The sequence below is a fragment of the Apus apus genome, chromosome 4 (assembly GCF_020740795.1).
Source record: "Apus apus isolate bApuApu2 chromosome 4, bApuApu2.pri.cur, whole genome shotgun sequence".
NCBI lineage: Eukaryota > Metazoa > Chordata > Aves > Apodiformes > Apodidae > Apus > Apus apus.
In genome coordinates this window covers 61,255,232-61,270,700 of record NC_067285.1, presented here as the reverse complement: position 1 = coordinate 61,270,700, position 15,469 = coordinate 61,255,232, and the positions used below count along the sequence as shown (strand labels likewise).

The 15,469-nt window shown below is 38.2% G+C and overlaps 1 protein-coding gene across 2 annotated transcripts; it reads left to right on the top strand.

Moving 5' to 3' along the window:
* Nucleotides 1-23: 23 nt before the first annotated feature.
* LRIT3 (leucine rich repeat, Ig-like and transmembrane domains 3) lies at nucleotides 24-15,237 on the top strand. Of its 2 annotated transcripts, XM_051619018.1 has the most exons (4): nucleotides 24-459; nucleotides 1,663-2,141; nucleotides 9,863-10,168; nucleotides 11,027-15,237. In XM_051619018.1, exons 1-4 carry the CDS (start codon nucleotides 248-250, stop codon nucleotides 12,127-12,129), a joined length of 2,100 nt encoding a protein of 699 aa, XP_051474978.1. In that variant the 5' UTR covers nucleotides 24-247; the 3' UTR covers nucleotides 12,130-15,237. The 2 variants fall into 2 exon arrangements, with proteins under 2 accessions (XP_051474978.1, XP_051474979.1); XM_051619019.1 differs by lacking the exon at nucleotides 9,863-10,168.
* The last annotated feature ends 232 nt before the right edge of the window (nucleotides 15,238-15,469 follow it).

Below are 15,469 nucleotides of genomic sequence, written 5' to 3'. Positions count from 1 at the left end.
CTTCAGGAGCCTTGGAACTATTTATGGGCAGTAACTAATGCTTTGCTTCTTAGAGGGAGCAAAAAGATATTTCATTACCTACTAACCCTGCAAGCTACATATTTAAATAGCTGGATGTTATTTGAAACAGAGTGTGTTCTTCTGGCAGAACAAAGAATGAGCTGGTTTAACTGACCCCTTTCAGGATACATTTGAAGGTTAAGCAACTACAGATCTCAGCTAATCTGATGTAATCTGCTGTTACTAAATGGCTGTCTACATTCACATTTGTAGCACACTGCACGAGTGCCTAGGAATCAAGTTTTCAATTTTTTTTTCATATCAGTTCTGCTGGGAGGAAGTCATGTATCTGTTCATTTGTTTCTACCTCCTAATGAGCTTTTTTGAAGAAGTGCATGGTTTTTGTCCTTCACAATGCACATGCGTTTACCATGGCAGAAGTGATGGCACTGGAACAAGGTATGTATTTTATTATTTGTTATACAAGGCAATTTATAAGGAAAAGGGTTGGAGAAATTGGAAAACACATTCTCATCCATTGCAAATTAGTTCTAGCATAGTTGAAAAGTAAAGGATATTTTATACTAGTGTTTTATGGCTATCAGTGTTCCAGATGGTGATTATGGCTTGTACTTACCAAAAAGCCTCTCTGAATCGTCAGGTTTTGCAGAAGGCAATTTCTTTCTTGCTCCATGATTTTCCCACTATTGTAATATCCTTTCTGTTCTACAAACTAGGTATCTATTGTAAGGTAGTTCTGGCTTAAATAAATACAGTAATTTCTTCTTTTAAAATCTGCAGGGAAAGCATACATTTTTTTGTAATAAAGAGGTTAATTTGCGATGTGATTATCTGGGTATTTCATGTTGGTTTGGGGAGATACTGTTTGTCATTTCTACTTAGTGTCACAACGTATCTAGTATAAAGCTGCATTAGGAGAAAGTAAAATAGAGGAAGAATATAGAGAAAAGAGAGAGAAAATTAAAGACAGGCTCATTGAGGGGAATCTTTAAGCTAATATGTGCAAACAATGTACCCCAGAGAAATGCAAACCTACTGCTTCTTGAGAATTCTGAGAAATCTCATTTCACTGTGAAATCAATGAGAGCAGAAAGTTCTTAGCACCTCTAAAATGCAGATCTTTTCTACATAGACAGCAGAAAGAGAGCTAGAAAGGTTGCCTTTAGAGAAATATGCTAACTTTTTCAATTTTCAGTCTGTTCTGAAAGGTAAGTAGAGACAAATGCCTTGAATCTTCATAATGCAGAAGAATTAGAAATTAGTAATCCAATATTCTGAATTTTAGTAAGACAGATGACATGCAGTTCCCATTTGAGAGACATGCATATATTATTCCTTATACAATGGCTTCCATTTTTCAGTTGTCTGTAGAATGATGAACAGAAGCTAGTGCTTACATGCTTTAGTATAAAAAAAATCTAGATTTCATTTGAAAGTATCATTGCTATTTCATATTCTTTTTCTCTTTAAAAACTCAACATTTGTCTTTTCAATTTTTAAGTGCAGTGGACTGTTCTTGATTTGACATTCTTTATTCTGCTAGGAGTGTTGCAGAAAGCAATAGCATTTGCATTTAAATCTGAAATACAAGTTTCTGATAAAGAAATTCTGATGTGTGTCTCTCTCTCTTTTTAATGTTAGGTCTGTGCTCTGTAATGATCCTGACATGTATGAGATCCCTGTGAATGTTCCCGTGGATACTGTAAAACTACGTATAGAGAAAACTGTCATAAGAAGGATTCCAACTGAAGCCTTTTACTACCTAGTAGACCTCAAATACCTGTGGCTAACTTACAACTGCATAGCAAACATTGATATCAGCAGTTTCTATAACTTGAAACTACTGCATGAGCTACGGCTGGATGGTAATCTGCTCTCGACTTTCCCTTGGGAATCGCTGGCTGAGATGCCCAACCTACGGACTCTTGATTTACACAACAATAAATTGACTAGCATTCCTGCTGATGCTGGCCGGTACCTGAGAAACCTCACCTACCTGGACATATCCAGCAACAAACTAACCACCTTGCCATCAGATTTGATGGACATTTGGCCCCCCTTCTTGGAAGCTGTTCTGTCCAAGACCACAGACATTCTGGTGACCGAGAGAGTAATTTTGGGTATGTTGAACAGCCTATGTCATTCCTTTAAAAAATGTACCTACATGGTAAGTTGCAAGTGAGAGCAGGTAGGGGACCAGCCTGGGATTCAGGAGTGTGAGTTTTATCTGGGTCAGTGTCCTGGCTTGCTCTGCAATTATTTATTTTTTTGTTTTATGTTGGTGACAGAAAACTATAAAATGAAGATAGTGATGTCCACATATCTTGTTATCTCAAGGTTATGAAACTGAAGTAAAAACTGTGAGATTCCAGTCTACGGGAAGACAGGCCATATGATGTATTATTCAGTTATACATATAAATTCAGGGCTTCCAAAAATTGTGTTTCTGATTATGTTTTCCTCATCACTGTATGTGGTTGCAGCTGTAAGCATGTCTGTTTGCAACTGTATTTTACAGTGCCTCACAAGCCAAACAAGTAACTAGAGTTAATGCTCATATGAAGCTTGTCCTGGGCAACAGTGCTGCAGAGAGTGTCAGTGGCTTGAAAGAGAGCAACTCTGTTTTCCGCATGACTCCTGTTGATCTTGCATTGGTCTAAGGCTGACTGATTATCCTGAAGTTTCTCCCAATTTACATGCTAAATATGAGAGAATATGAATCTAAGCCCTATGATTTCACAGTACTTTTAATTGTGTTTAAGCTAAGTATTTAAGAATAGTTTGGCCAGATTATATTTTTTCTCATAATGTTGTTCCATTTCTCTAGTACACCATCACATCTGTTTTGTCTGGGAGTCTGTGCTTCATCTTATACTTTCTCTCCACTTCCTAGTTTTGCAGGTAACCCCTTTATCTTCTGAGGTCTCAGAACATGGCTGGAACAGCTCTATCAATAGTGTTCTCTTCTGTTGCTGTTTATACTTAAGTGCACATTTGATGTTTTTGTTGTGTAGTGTAGCAGGTGGAAGAGAGGAAAACCAGCTGACTTTTTCTACTGTGGTGGTTCTACACCCACTGGTAAAGATCTGCTCTGGGTTGTACTGGCCAGTGTATCAATTTTCTTGATCTAAACCCCCAGTATTCAGTGTTCATTTTTTTTGGCTGCATTGTTTTGCAGCAGAAGCTGCAATTTGAAACTCTAATCCAGATGAGATTGTATATAAGTAAATTATAAGGCTGAACAAGCTCCTCACATGCATGGCAACTGTAGGTTTGCAGGATTAACAGGATAAAGCTGTAAAAGCAGCTTGGTACCCCTTTCCCTGTCCCCACACTGAAGACTACAGGAGGCAGTAAAGTAGGAGTTGACTGTGCTAGATCTAATCCTTCTGATGACCTCATGTGGGAGTCCCAGAAGTTCCTTGGTTTTGTTGTCTTACATAGCCCTCACCTCTTACAAAACAAAAGCAAAAGAAAATCCAAAATCACACCTCAGAAACTGAACACCAAAAAAGCCCATTCCCACCCCCTTCTTCTCACCTTCCATTCCATCTGGCAACCATCTGCAGACTTTGTTGGTGCAGGTGTTTTGCCAGCCTCCTCTAGTCCTGGCAAACCCTTTGGTGCCAATATTGAGTTATCTAGAGAACTGGGATGTGACCTTTGGATAATTTGCATTTGTCAAATACAACTGGCCCTGGACACAGACCTCCAGAGGAGAACACACATGGGGCTCAAACAGCACCTTGCTTCTCTTTTTTGGGTGTTATGTGCTGAGGGAGGCTCTGTGCAGTCATTACAGATTTGGAGCTGAGAATGCAAAACGCCAGGCAGTGCTTTCATTTTATTATGTTGACTAAATATATCTCAGGTAAGATGTGAATAATTTGCTGAATTTTCTTTCATTGATGTCATAGCCTCTGATGAGTATATCGCAATGCAGACAGACAGTGCTTGCTATATAAGAAACTCCGTAGTGAATAAGAAAACATCCCCTTCCTCTGGAGATTAGAAAGTGCAGTGCTCTTTGTGTCATGGGATATTTTGGCAAGCTTACTTAGTCTCCACTAAGTGTTAATTTTATTATCTGTATTACTGGAGCTTGCACAGCTGTAGTTTCACCACTCACACTTGCTGCCAGAGGCTTGTCCTTAGGTTGCTGTTGATGGGCTGTTCCAAAGCAGTTGTTTTCAGGAATGAATGGTTAATAGAAACTATTGGTCTAGAAAGAAGACCTAGCAGTTTAGATGTCTCTATAATGCTCCAACCATAGGAAATGTCAGCTTGGAATGACAGGAGCAAGATGTCCTTTGTGCCATTGTCTCTTCTCTGACAACCATCCCGTCTCTGCCTGCATTGCTAGAGCCTGAAGAAGGAGAAGGGTATCCCATAGATACTCTCCTCCTCCTCTGACCTGGAAATAAGGATCACAGAGGTATGTGATCAGGAATGATTTTGAAAAGGCCCCTAGCCTGTTGGGATACAGATCCAGATGAACTGAACCATTCTGGCTAAGTCAGTGCTGTTCTTAAAGCCTGCAGACAGACCATCCCAGGGCCTTCCCTGGTAACATCTTCCAGTGCTAATCTGTCAGGATAATGAGAAAGTTACTCTTAATATCTAACCTCAATCTCCCTTACTGAAAACTAAGCTGATTACCTTGTGTCCTACATGAGACGTTCATACAGAAAAACTAATTATCATCTCTTACAGTAACCTTTCACAAGTTTTCCTTCCCTGTTTGCTGCCTTTAACTAATCACACAGTTTCTTTCACCAGTTTCTTATAGACTGTGGGGTGTTCTTTTGCATTTTCTACTGTAGTCATTGGTTCCCTTTGGACTCCTTGAGGTTTTAAAAAAATGTATCTCTTAAAATGTGATGCCCACAATTGCGCACTTTGGTGTTCAAGGGTGTCCTATGTGCTTCCTCTGTATGTATTTTTTAACACCAGGAGGCAACTTTGTCTTCAGTGTCTTGATTGAGCATCAAGAAGGTTACATGTAAGAGAAAGTTCAGGTTCCCCATGTTTACTTCAAGGACTCTCGGAGGAGCCATGGACTACTTTTGCTGAGGGACTGGCAGGTTGGCATCACATTCCAGTTCATAATCTCTGTGCTTAAGGTTTGGGATTTTTTTATTACCTGCTGCTGTATGATGTTCCTCTCTGTGGAAGCTATGCTAAATAGAAGAGGGTCAGTGAATGATTCCTGGCTCTGTGATGAGGTGTTCACTCTGGCTATCTCCACACAGTTTAGGATCTGCTTTTTTTAAAGCTGAGTGTTTGTTCTACACTTTGTAAGATTTAGCCCTGGATTTCTGTGGGCTCGGTGGGATGCTGCAATGAATCTAAAGTGTAACTTTGTGGGTGTAGATGTTTTTTCTTCAGTTCAAACTGCCTGAAGTAATGTAAGAATTGCATGACAACCCACAGAATTGTGCTTTTGTAATATAAAAGACAAGTGTTGTATGCCTGAGGGGCTGGTAGGCATGCAGGAGAGTTTGCAGGTGCAAAGCCTGCTGCACTTATGTCAGGGGCAAGAACAGGATGGAGAGAGCTGTCCTTGGTGTGGCCTTCACAAGCCTTTCAGGGAGCAATCCCTGGCGTGTGAACTGTCCTTGGAGCCACATCTGACTTTGTCTTGAAGAGTGCCCTTTGGAACAGTTCAAAACAAAGTTGTGGAGTGAGCTGGCAATTAAGCAGTGGAAATGATTGAGAAACCAGTGTGTGAGTTCATTTGGCCCTGTCTTGGTTACCACTGGAGCTATAGCCTAATGCTTCGATCCAAATCACAGCCAAGTGTCAGCATTGCCTGCTGCACAGAGATTGAAATTTCTGGCATGAATTATGGCAGTAGCATTTTCCATATGGAAAATGGCAGCTAGTGAGTCCCTGAGAGGAGCAGAGGAATCCAGGATTTAATAGAGTGGCAGCTAGACGAGATCTTGTCTCTGTTGTATGTAGAGATGCCAAAAATTTGAAATGCTGCAGATCTGTCAGGCTCCCAGCTGTTATACTGTGCCATTGGGCAGATGCTGCTTTTCCTGAAATTACTCCCTAGAAATTACTGTCTGTGGTAATCACTGGGACACAATCCAAAAAGTGGACTTTACTGTTTAGAACCGTGGATCAAAAATTTTGTAGCTTCTTTGGGAAGAGAGCCTAGGGTAGGTTTGCCCAAGCTGTGGTGAATATTTCTATCAGCCCAAAACTTGAATATTTCACAAACTGCTCTTTTACAGACACTAAAATGAAGTATATTATAGAAGTTATAGTCTGAGACTGGTTGCTGATTTACTAAAGAAATTTTGCTTGTAGCTATTTCAAATGCTGAAGTCACATTGACACAGCACAGGGAAACCCTGCTTATGGAAAAGGCTGCAAAAATGGGCATGCACAGACAAATATACACATATTTGCCATTGTACATGCAAGCATGCATACAAATAGAATCATAGCATCACTTAGGTTGGAAAAGACCTTTAAGATCATCAAGTCCAACCATTAACCCTACTCTACCAGGTGTGTGAAAGTAAACTTAAAATATGGTAAATCTAGAATAAATAAGGGTTTTTAGAGCAATTTATAATCCATATTTAATGTTAAAATACACTGCATTGGTTGTACTGTAATGCATAAGTAATTATCAGTGTTTGTTTTGCCTCGGTTAGTATTTCTTTCTCAGCCTAAAAAGCTGCCTCAATATTTCTACAAAAGAATCCAGGGTTTATAGACACTTGGTGTTCCATCAGATACATATGCCATTGCAGACTTATAATTATTTTTATTTTCTCTTCTTAGGAAACTATTTTCCTGGGGAGATTCCATCTCATTATTTTGTTAAAGCTCCCCATTTTTTATTGTTTTTTTTTTTTTCTTTTTAGAAACAATTTCTTTATTCTTTCATGTGTTTGTTCTCACTTTTACCATCTTGTAAACACTAGCTGTTAAATTTCAGAATGCCCTTTGTAGTTTGGAAGTGAGGTTTACATTCCCATTTCTGTTCTCTTCAATAGCTAATTGAAGTATAATCAAATTCAGTGTTTTATCCTTGCTTCCAACTCAATAGTGCTTTCATCTTTTCATTTTGGGAATTTACATGACTCAATGACTTACAATGGCTGTGCAAGTTTGCTAAACATAACGTGAATGCTGCCAGATATTGGCAAGACACAGACAAATAGAAGGGATGAGCTGTAGAAGCAAGGAAGGAAATTCTGTAGCTGTATATGTGATGTGTTTATATAAGTCCTGCTTCTTTTGCCAATTCCACTGGTAAGCGTGGTTTATGGGGGAGATTAAGTGACTAACTGAAATAACTCTGTCTTTGCACTAAAGTACAGGAGTACAGAGTGTTCTGGGACTGTGGCTTTCTTCTGTTAGCTGAAACCAGGCCTTCAGAGTGATCTGAGATGGTCAAACCTGTGTCCCAGACTGGACTAAATAACCATTCAATCTAAGGACTATCAAATCTTTGCTTCAGCATTCCTTCTGTTTTGTCAATTTCTAATACTTACTGTAACAACTTTGGTCTTTGGGACACTGGAAAAATATGAAAGATGGTATTTGTATGTATTTGGAAAAAAATCTTCACTGAAAGTTGTCAGGCACTGGAAGAGACTGCCCAGGGAAGTGGTGGAGTCACCATCCCTGGAGGTATTTAAAAGATGGGGAGATGTGGTGCTTAGGTACACGGTTTAGTGGTGGACTTGGATTTAGGCTTACATTCCTCATAATGGTTGGACTCAACGATCTTAAAGGTCTTTTCCACCAAAATGATTCAATTTGAAAGGCTTTTGAGTGCTGCTAGTAGTATTAGAAACAATAATAAACCCCATCCTTTCCTGCAGTAAACCTTGTAGGATGCAGAAAGGTCACAGAAAAAATAGCTTCAGTAGTCAATGTAGAGGAGAATCTGCTGCCTGGTATGTGGGATTGCAGTCCTACTGATGCTGCAGATCTGTCCTGATTAATGCTGTGGACCCAGAGTTCCTGCTCTGCAACCTACTTTTGCAGCACTGCTGCTCTGTGCTTCTGTCCCCTAGATAGCACAGAGGCTGGGCTGGATGTTCACATGCATTTTAGCAGCATTTGTTATAGAGAAGCTCTGGATGTTGATGCCTTATTTTTCTTTCTTAACATAGTGAGGAAAATTGACCCCTTATAAACAAGTAAGAATGAGAAAAAATTACAGGAGTGTTGTCTCTAACAACAAACTAAATCTTGCCTAATTTAAAAGATGAGCACAAATAGTTACATACATGTGCATGATTGGGCAGAAGTTTCATGAGTGCAAGAAGATGATGTGCCAGGACATATGGAAAACATTTGGATGGTACCTCTTTTGCTGGTGAATATATGTGTGAAGTTCACAGGGAAAAAAAAAAAAGTATTTTGGAGATTACTCTTTTAATATATAGGGTTGTTTGTTTTTTTTTTTTAAGAAAAGCAGGTGCTGATACAGTTCCCCTCATTTATCCTTTTGTGCTCCAGCTGGCAATAAGTAGTGAAGAGATGTAAAATATTTTATGTCTGGCAGGGGTGAAATTGGATTGTGATGTCAAAGTCATGGAATCTCTTCAGGTCAAGTCTTGCTTTAAAGAGTGGGGATTAATTAGGGTTTACCACAGTTTGAACCAATCGCTGCCATTGTGCTTAAAATAACCTCATCTAGGTCAGGTGATAAAAGGAAGCAGTAGTAAATTATTCTTGTATTCTTTCACCTAGAGGTTTCTTCCAGAACAAAAAGCCAAATTTTTCCAATAGCTGTTTTGATAATTCCTAAAAATACACACTGAACAATATTAGCAGGTGTTTAGTGTTTTTGTTTGTTGGTTGTTTTTTGTGGGTTTTTTTGTTTGTTTGTTTTTTTCTTTTAGTTTTGGTTTAATTATTGTGACTTGTCTGTTGCACCAATCAGTAAATTTAATAGCAAGGCATTCTTGCATAACATCCCTCATTTCAGACTGTGAATTTTGTTTATTTTAAGGCTAAAAAAAAATAAATGAAAAAGGTATGCCCAAAAGTCTAAGTCAAATGAGAAAACACTTGAACTCGTTAGTGAGCTGTGTGGTGTTTTACCTGGTGAAGCTGCTGTTGCTCTATGAATGTCAATTCCAGCTGAAGATTTAGACTTCTATTTCTCATAAATATCTACTCTCTTTCACCATAATAAGATCACCTAGAGGGAGAAGCCTCTCATTCAAAAATTTTGGAATCAAGAAGCAAATGTTACAGACTCTAACAGGAGAGGAGAGATATCATTCTGTGTGCCATCATAAAAATATTATAGTCATCAGCTTTTTTCAGGGTCCTTCTCATTTTCTACTCTTTTGGTATTCCTTTTGGATGTTTTTCAGAGGTTGTCCTAAACTGAAGCCATATTTCTAAGAATATTGATATATTTCAGAACCAGGTAAGAATTACATTGGCCTAAAGCTTTGTCTTCTTAGCCTTTATCCTTTTTTCAAGGAGTACAGATGTTGATGTAAGCTCCAAAACCATAAATCATCATGTTCTCTGCCAGCATTGAAAAAAGGGTCTGAGAAGATCAAACTGTAAGAGCCTAAAGAAGGACTAAGAGCAGAGGAGGGTGCAGAGTGCAATAGCCCTGAGAAGCTGTCTTTCCAGAAGGGTACAGGCAGGTGAAAATGCATCAATAGTCTTAAGACATCTTTTGAAAGTGTTTTTTGCTGGATAAATAGCTAAGTTAAGCAAAGGTAGTGTAAATATATTACTCTGGTCCTGTAAACTTCTGTGAATAAAAGTTTAGCTTAATAAATAATCACAATATCTGTATATTGCCTGACCATTATTCCCCTCCCCCCCTTTCCTACTTCAGGTTTGCAGGACAACCCATGGTTTTGTGACTGTCGTATTTCAAAGCTAATTGAATTTTCCAAAATTGTGGACAACTCAGTTGTTCTTCTGGATCCATTGGTTTTGTGTAGTGGACCTGAGAGCCTGGCAGGAATCTTGTTTCAGAGAGCTGAGTTAGAGCAATGTCTTAAACCATCTGTGATGACATCAGCAACAAAAATCACTTCCCCACTTGGAAGCAACGTTCTGCTACGCTGCGATGCGACTGGGTACCCGACACCACAGCTTACTTGGACTAGGTCAGACAATATACCAGTGAACTATACAGGTATAACTGCCCTTTTATAGGAAATGGGAGAGCCTGTTGTGTTGCTTGTGCTTTCAGATAATTATAATGAGTAACAATGGACCAGGTATTGCACCAAGCTGGCAATTGTATCCACCTAACATGAAATTTTTTGTCTACGTCTTGGTCTGAACAGGTCCAACAGTCTGTTCTGCTTCTGGATCTGGTCTGTAATAAGAACAATGTGTGTGAAGGGGGGAAATGGATGAAGCAAGGGAAGGATAAAGGAAAATGGAGGTTAGAATAGTTGGGCCCTAACTCAGAAGCTGAAAAGCAGAAAGGAGAGTTTTTCACTGGAATCTCAATTATGGTTGAAAATGTTAATGATAAAAATCCTAGTGAGGCCATAACTGAGCCACTTAAAACTCAGTGTCGAAAACATAACATTTTCCAAAATAATGTTTTCTGTTATTTGCAAACTTTAATAGTTTATTTGCAACACTCATCTTGAATACTAAAGAGATTTTGATTGTCTGATATCGTTCTAGCTGCTGTGATAGATATTTATGTAGTAACTTAAATATAAAAAATGTTTCCTGCTAATGCCAAGTAGTTAGCAGTTATCTTAAACTGTAGGTCTGAAGAATCTGAAGTATGTATAATATCATATCATATATAATATCAAGGAGCTCTATAGGTTATGTGGGGAGTTTGGTTTGTTGGTTTGGTTTATTGGGGATTTCTTGATTTTGGTTTTGTTTGTTTGTGGGTTGTTTTTTTGTTTGTTTTGGTTTGTTTTTTTTTATGCATGTGAATTCTTCTGGCAGAAATAACTTAAGGGAAGAAGTTTTTCTCTTTAGCTTCCTTTCATAATGTTTTACTCTTTGTGTTTTCCTGTAGTAATTCAAGAAACACCTGGAGAGGGTGTCAGATGGTCCATAATAAGCTTGACAGGGATTTCATACAAGGACGCAGGAGAATACAGATGTAAAGCCAAGAATTTAGCAGGAATGTCAGAAGCTGCTGTTACTGTCACAGTAGTTGGTGTAGTTACTACAACTGTGTCACCCCAGAAGTATGGAAGGAAGCAAGATACAGAGAAACAGAATAACACTCAGGAGGAATCCAAGCAGGAGCCTGAGAGGACAACTACACCTCTTCCCACAACTCCAACGACCACAACACTGGTTAGCACTGAAAGGCCAACGAGCACCAGGTTCACTGACAAGAAGCAATCCAGACCTGTGTTTGATGGAAGGAAGAATTCAAAGGCAGTAACAAATGGAAACAAAAAGCAGACTGGGGAGTTAAGCAAGAAAGGTGAGGAGACAAAGCAGGCTGGGGAGATAAGCAAGAAAAGTGGGGAGACTTCATTAAATACAACAGATAGTGCTGAGCAAGATGTTACTGTAAAGGACCTGAGAGTGATCAGTGAAACTGATGAAAGAGTGACCTTAACTTGGAAAACTGTCAATGCCACAAGCAACTCTGCAGTGACTGTGTTATACTCAAAGTATGGTGAGAAAGATATGCTGCCTCTGAGCACTGATTCTAGCAAAAATAGAGTCACAATTGATGGTTTGCATCCTAGTACTCAGTATATGGCATGTGTATCACCTAAAGGAGTGCCACCTACAAAAGAGCAGTGCATTATTTTCTCCACTGATAGTCTAAATGATGAAAGCAGCTCTCAATTTTCTACTCTGATACTGGCCAGCAGTGCAGCATGTGTGGTTTTTTTACCTTTGATAATTTTCTTAATCTACAAAGTTTTAAAACTTCATTTGAAACCACGAACTGCAAAGGAAGCTGAACTTGCAAGAGAGACCTATGTGAAATTTGAAACACTCTCTCTGAAGCCTCGACCGATGAATGCAGGAGATCAGCTTTGGGCACGAAGGTACACAGATGAGTCAGAGAGACTTCTCCTTTGTTCAAGGTCAAGCATGGATTCTCAAATGACCTTCAAAAGTGAGGGCTCTAGGTCTGAGTATCTGTGTTGAACATGGGTGAAGGTGGAGGAAATGCAATAGGTAAAATTAATAAAAAACAATGTTACTGCCTCTGAAAGCAGGTTGATACTAGATGGTCAGAAAATATTATCTGATGTTATGCAGTATTCTGAATGGGTAAAGTGGTGGGTTGGAGGGAGAACAGGAGAAAATTGTTGCCTGTTTATTTTCTTTTTCTTATGCTTGTGACTTTGGATGTGAAGGAATGATGTTCTTCAAAAGATAAATACAGCATGAAGTGGTTGCCTGGTTAAATATCTTCTGGTTTTTGTTTTGATTAAAATATCATTCTGTTTTCTCTCATTTTACTGCATGATGTGCTTGTTGCATGTCTCAAACAGTAATCACAACCTTCATAAAAACTATGTACTTCAAAAATAGGAAAACACTTGAAACTACTGTTGAGGTCAAAACTTTATTTGAAAATACAAGTTTTCTTCTGACATCAGCTTATGCTTTGAGATGTCATACAGCTCTGTTTGTACGATATCTTGGACTGGAAGCAACCTCAGGTCAATCAAGACTGAAACCAGGTAGCCTCAGGTGACGGACTCTTAAGAGGTACAACACTCATCATGCTGTCATTTTGCAAATGCTACAGCAAAGGAGCTTCTTTAGTATTCTGAAGCTCAGGTAAGATCATTAAGAGTAACTCTGAGGGATGAGAGGTACTAGATATCAATAATGTTAATTTACAACAAATGATCTTATTGTAAAATCTCAGCCTTAGAATTTACTTGGATGCATGTGTCTATATACCTCAATTTTAGGAATCGCTGTATGGAGAATGTTGTGGTACTTCGTAATACAACACACACTCTTGCATACCTATGTATTGCATAGGTATTGCACAATGTCATGTACTACACTGTAGCAATGGAATACATTTTCAAACACAGTCAGAGAATGTCATGTTTGTGTAATGAAGTTCACTGAGCATAGTGAAAGTGAATTGTGAGCCTGCTTCCCAATGTATAAAAAACCCAGATGTTCTCATTGATGGTAATGATGAATGCCAATTTGCCTATTAATGATAATAATGAATTCTCTATTCTGAGGCTACTTATTTATTGTCTGAAGTAAATAACACAGCTTTTATTGTTTTAGGTTCAGATATTATGGTTAGGATTATGTATAAATTGAGAACCACAATTTTTACTAAAAATTACAACTGCATTGTGTTCTTGGACCTTTCTGTGCTTAGAAGAACTATTTGTTTTGCTAGGAAATTGGCAGTCTTCTCTTTCCAGATGAAGAAGTGTTACTCAAAGCTACAAACCAAAGCCTAGTGAGTTTACTTGAAAAAAGTGTCTTTTCTTCATGTCACTAGTGTAGGATTACATTTGTCTGCTAGAATGCTAGAGAGCTCATCTTGTAAGGCACAGCTTGGCAAGAGGAAAACACTTTGCCATGATTTTATGTTGGAGATGTTTTGACAGAGAAACAACATGGTGAAAAATCTCCATAGCATCTGCGTGATGGTGTTCAGTGGTGAGGAGTAGTAGAATGAATTTTTGAGCCCTTGGGAGCTGTAGCAAGGAAACAGGTGAGAAGTCAAAAGTGCAAAATGAGTGTACCTGCATCTGCTTTTAGAATTAACCTTGGTGTTTTTTCTGTTACTAATATGTGTGCTTAAAAGTGATCTTTCTTCTTTTTCCTTGGGTAATTTTGATTGCAGTGAAAATGTTTTTAGTTTCCTGAATGGAAATTTTTTACCTTGGCAGGTTTTTTTGAAATTTGGGATCTTTTAGGGGACAGCAGATTTTTTTTTTTTTCCTGAAAAGCAGTTTACGATAAACTAAATTTTTAACAGAACCTGAAGGGTTACAGTACTTGCCTTCTATTTTCCATATAGATAGTATAGATAACCAGTATTTGTTGCTGAAGATGTTTCCAGCTGTTTGTAATTAATGAGAGCAATTATTTTAACATTTAATTTTTAATTTCTGGAGAATATTTGATTTCATGCTTCAAAGCTTTGCAAGAAATGTGAATCTAATTCTGGATTTCAATTGTGCTATCACCTGACTAGTAGATGATAAAGAAATATATTACACTGAGGTGGTGCAAAGCTCATTTGAGAGAGCTCACTTGCAAATGTGAAGCCTTTTGGTTTGACTAATCCTTGTGGAATTAGCGTGTCCTAAAGTTAGAAATTAATCTCTATGATCATGTGTGCTATCGGAATATCAAAGATGGAATGTTTTATAAAGGGCATGTTCTTTTGAGAAAACATGAGATACATTATTTTTTCCACAGTTCTTGAGACAACAGTCATATAACCCAGACATGCTTCTGTACCTCATGTCAAAACAGCAAATTTACTGGGGAATTTCAATAGGAATTTGATGCAAAGGTCAAATCACAAAATGAAGACATTTGCCCAGCATTATCCAGGTTTAGTCTAATTAAAGAGCTTAGGAAATACTTCTGGTGACAGATGAAATTTTCTTATTATAAATTGTTAATATTAATGATAGAATCATTGTGAGAGATATTTTTGTCACCTGTCTTCTGAAATGCAATACTGAATTAATCATCACAATGAACAGTGATGTCTATAATCTGTTTGCCTGGTAGAAAAATTTGGAGAGGATTTAACCAATGTTTATGCATCGCCTTTCATATATTTTGCACTTTGTTAGCTCAGTTAATCCTGCAGTTCATCAAGAAGATGTTAGACTTCTTTTTATTCATTAGCTACAATGGGTGTGTCAAAATTGGATGGTTAATGAAATAGCTGAGGAATGTGAGCTGAATTCTAAATAGATCTCATTTTTACTTAAAGCTTTAGTGGGCCTCAGCACTTGTCATAGATAACCACAATCCTGGCTTCAATGTGCACTTACTAAGCCCAGCTTTAGGCATCCATGCATCTATTTTAGTCCTTGTTGCTCAGAATGGGCTTTGTATTCCTTGGACTATCAGATTCTCGTACTTTTCCCAGGCAGGGAATTAAGAAAAAAAACCCTCTTGTGTGTACCATGAAAATGTCTGTAATAGCAAAAACATTCAGACTTGGGCTATACTGAAGAGACTAAACAAAGGACATTTAAACTAATTATCTTTTCAAAGAAGTAATTAAATAGAAGTTGTTTTGATGTGAAAATAAAATACTGTTTTTGTACACGACTGTGTGTTTGCCTGACCGTTTGATTTTTGTTATACCTTTAGACAAATGTGATGAGTGTAGCTATGGGGAGAAGAGGAATTCGGAGAAGAAATGAGAGAAAATACAAAAAGAAGGTTGAGCTGCTGTGTACGTGGCAAGGGAGTGTGCAGACAGGTAGCTATAGCAGGATGGAAGAAGATACTGCTAGCTTATTGCAAA

Excerpts from the sequence above, each read along its gene's own strand:
- LRIT3 (XM_051619018.1), top strand. The coding sequence starts at position 248 with ATGGCTGTCTACATTCACATTTGTAGCACACTGCACGAGTGCCTAGGA. Across the intron at positions 2,142-9,862 it reads GACCGAGAGAGTAATTTTGG|GTTTGCAGGACAACCCATGG; the intron begins GTATGTTGAACA and ends TTCCTACTTCAG. Across the intron at positions 10,169-11,026 it reads TATACCAGTGAACTATACAG|TAATTCAAGAAACACCTGGA; the intron begins GTATAACTGCCC and ends GTTTTCCTGTAG.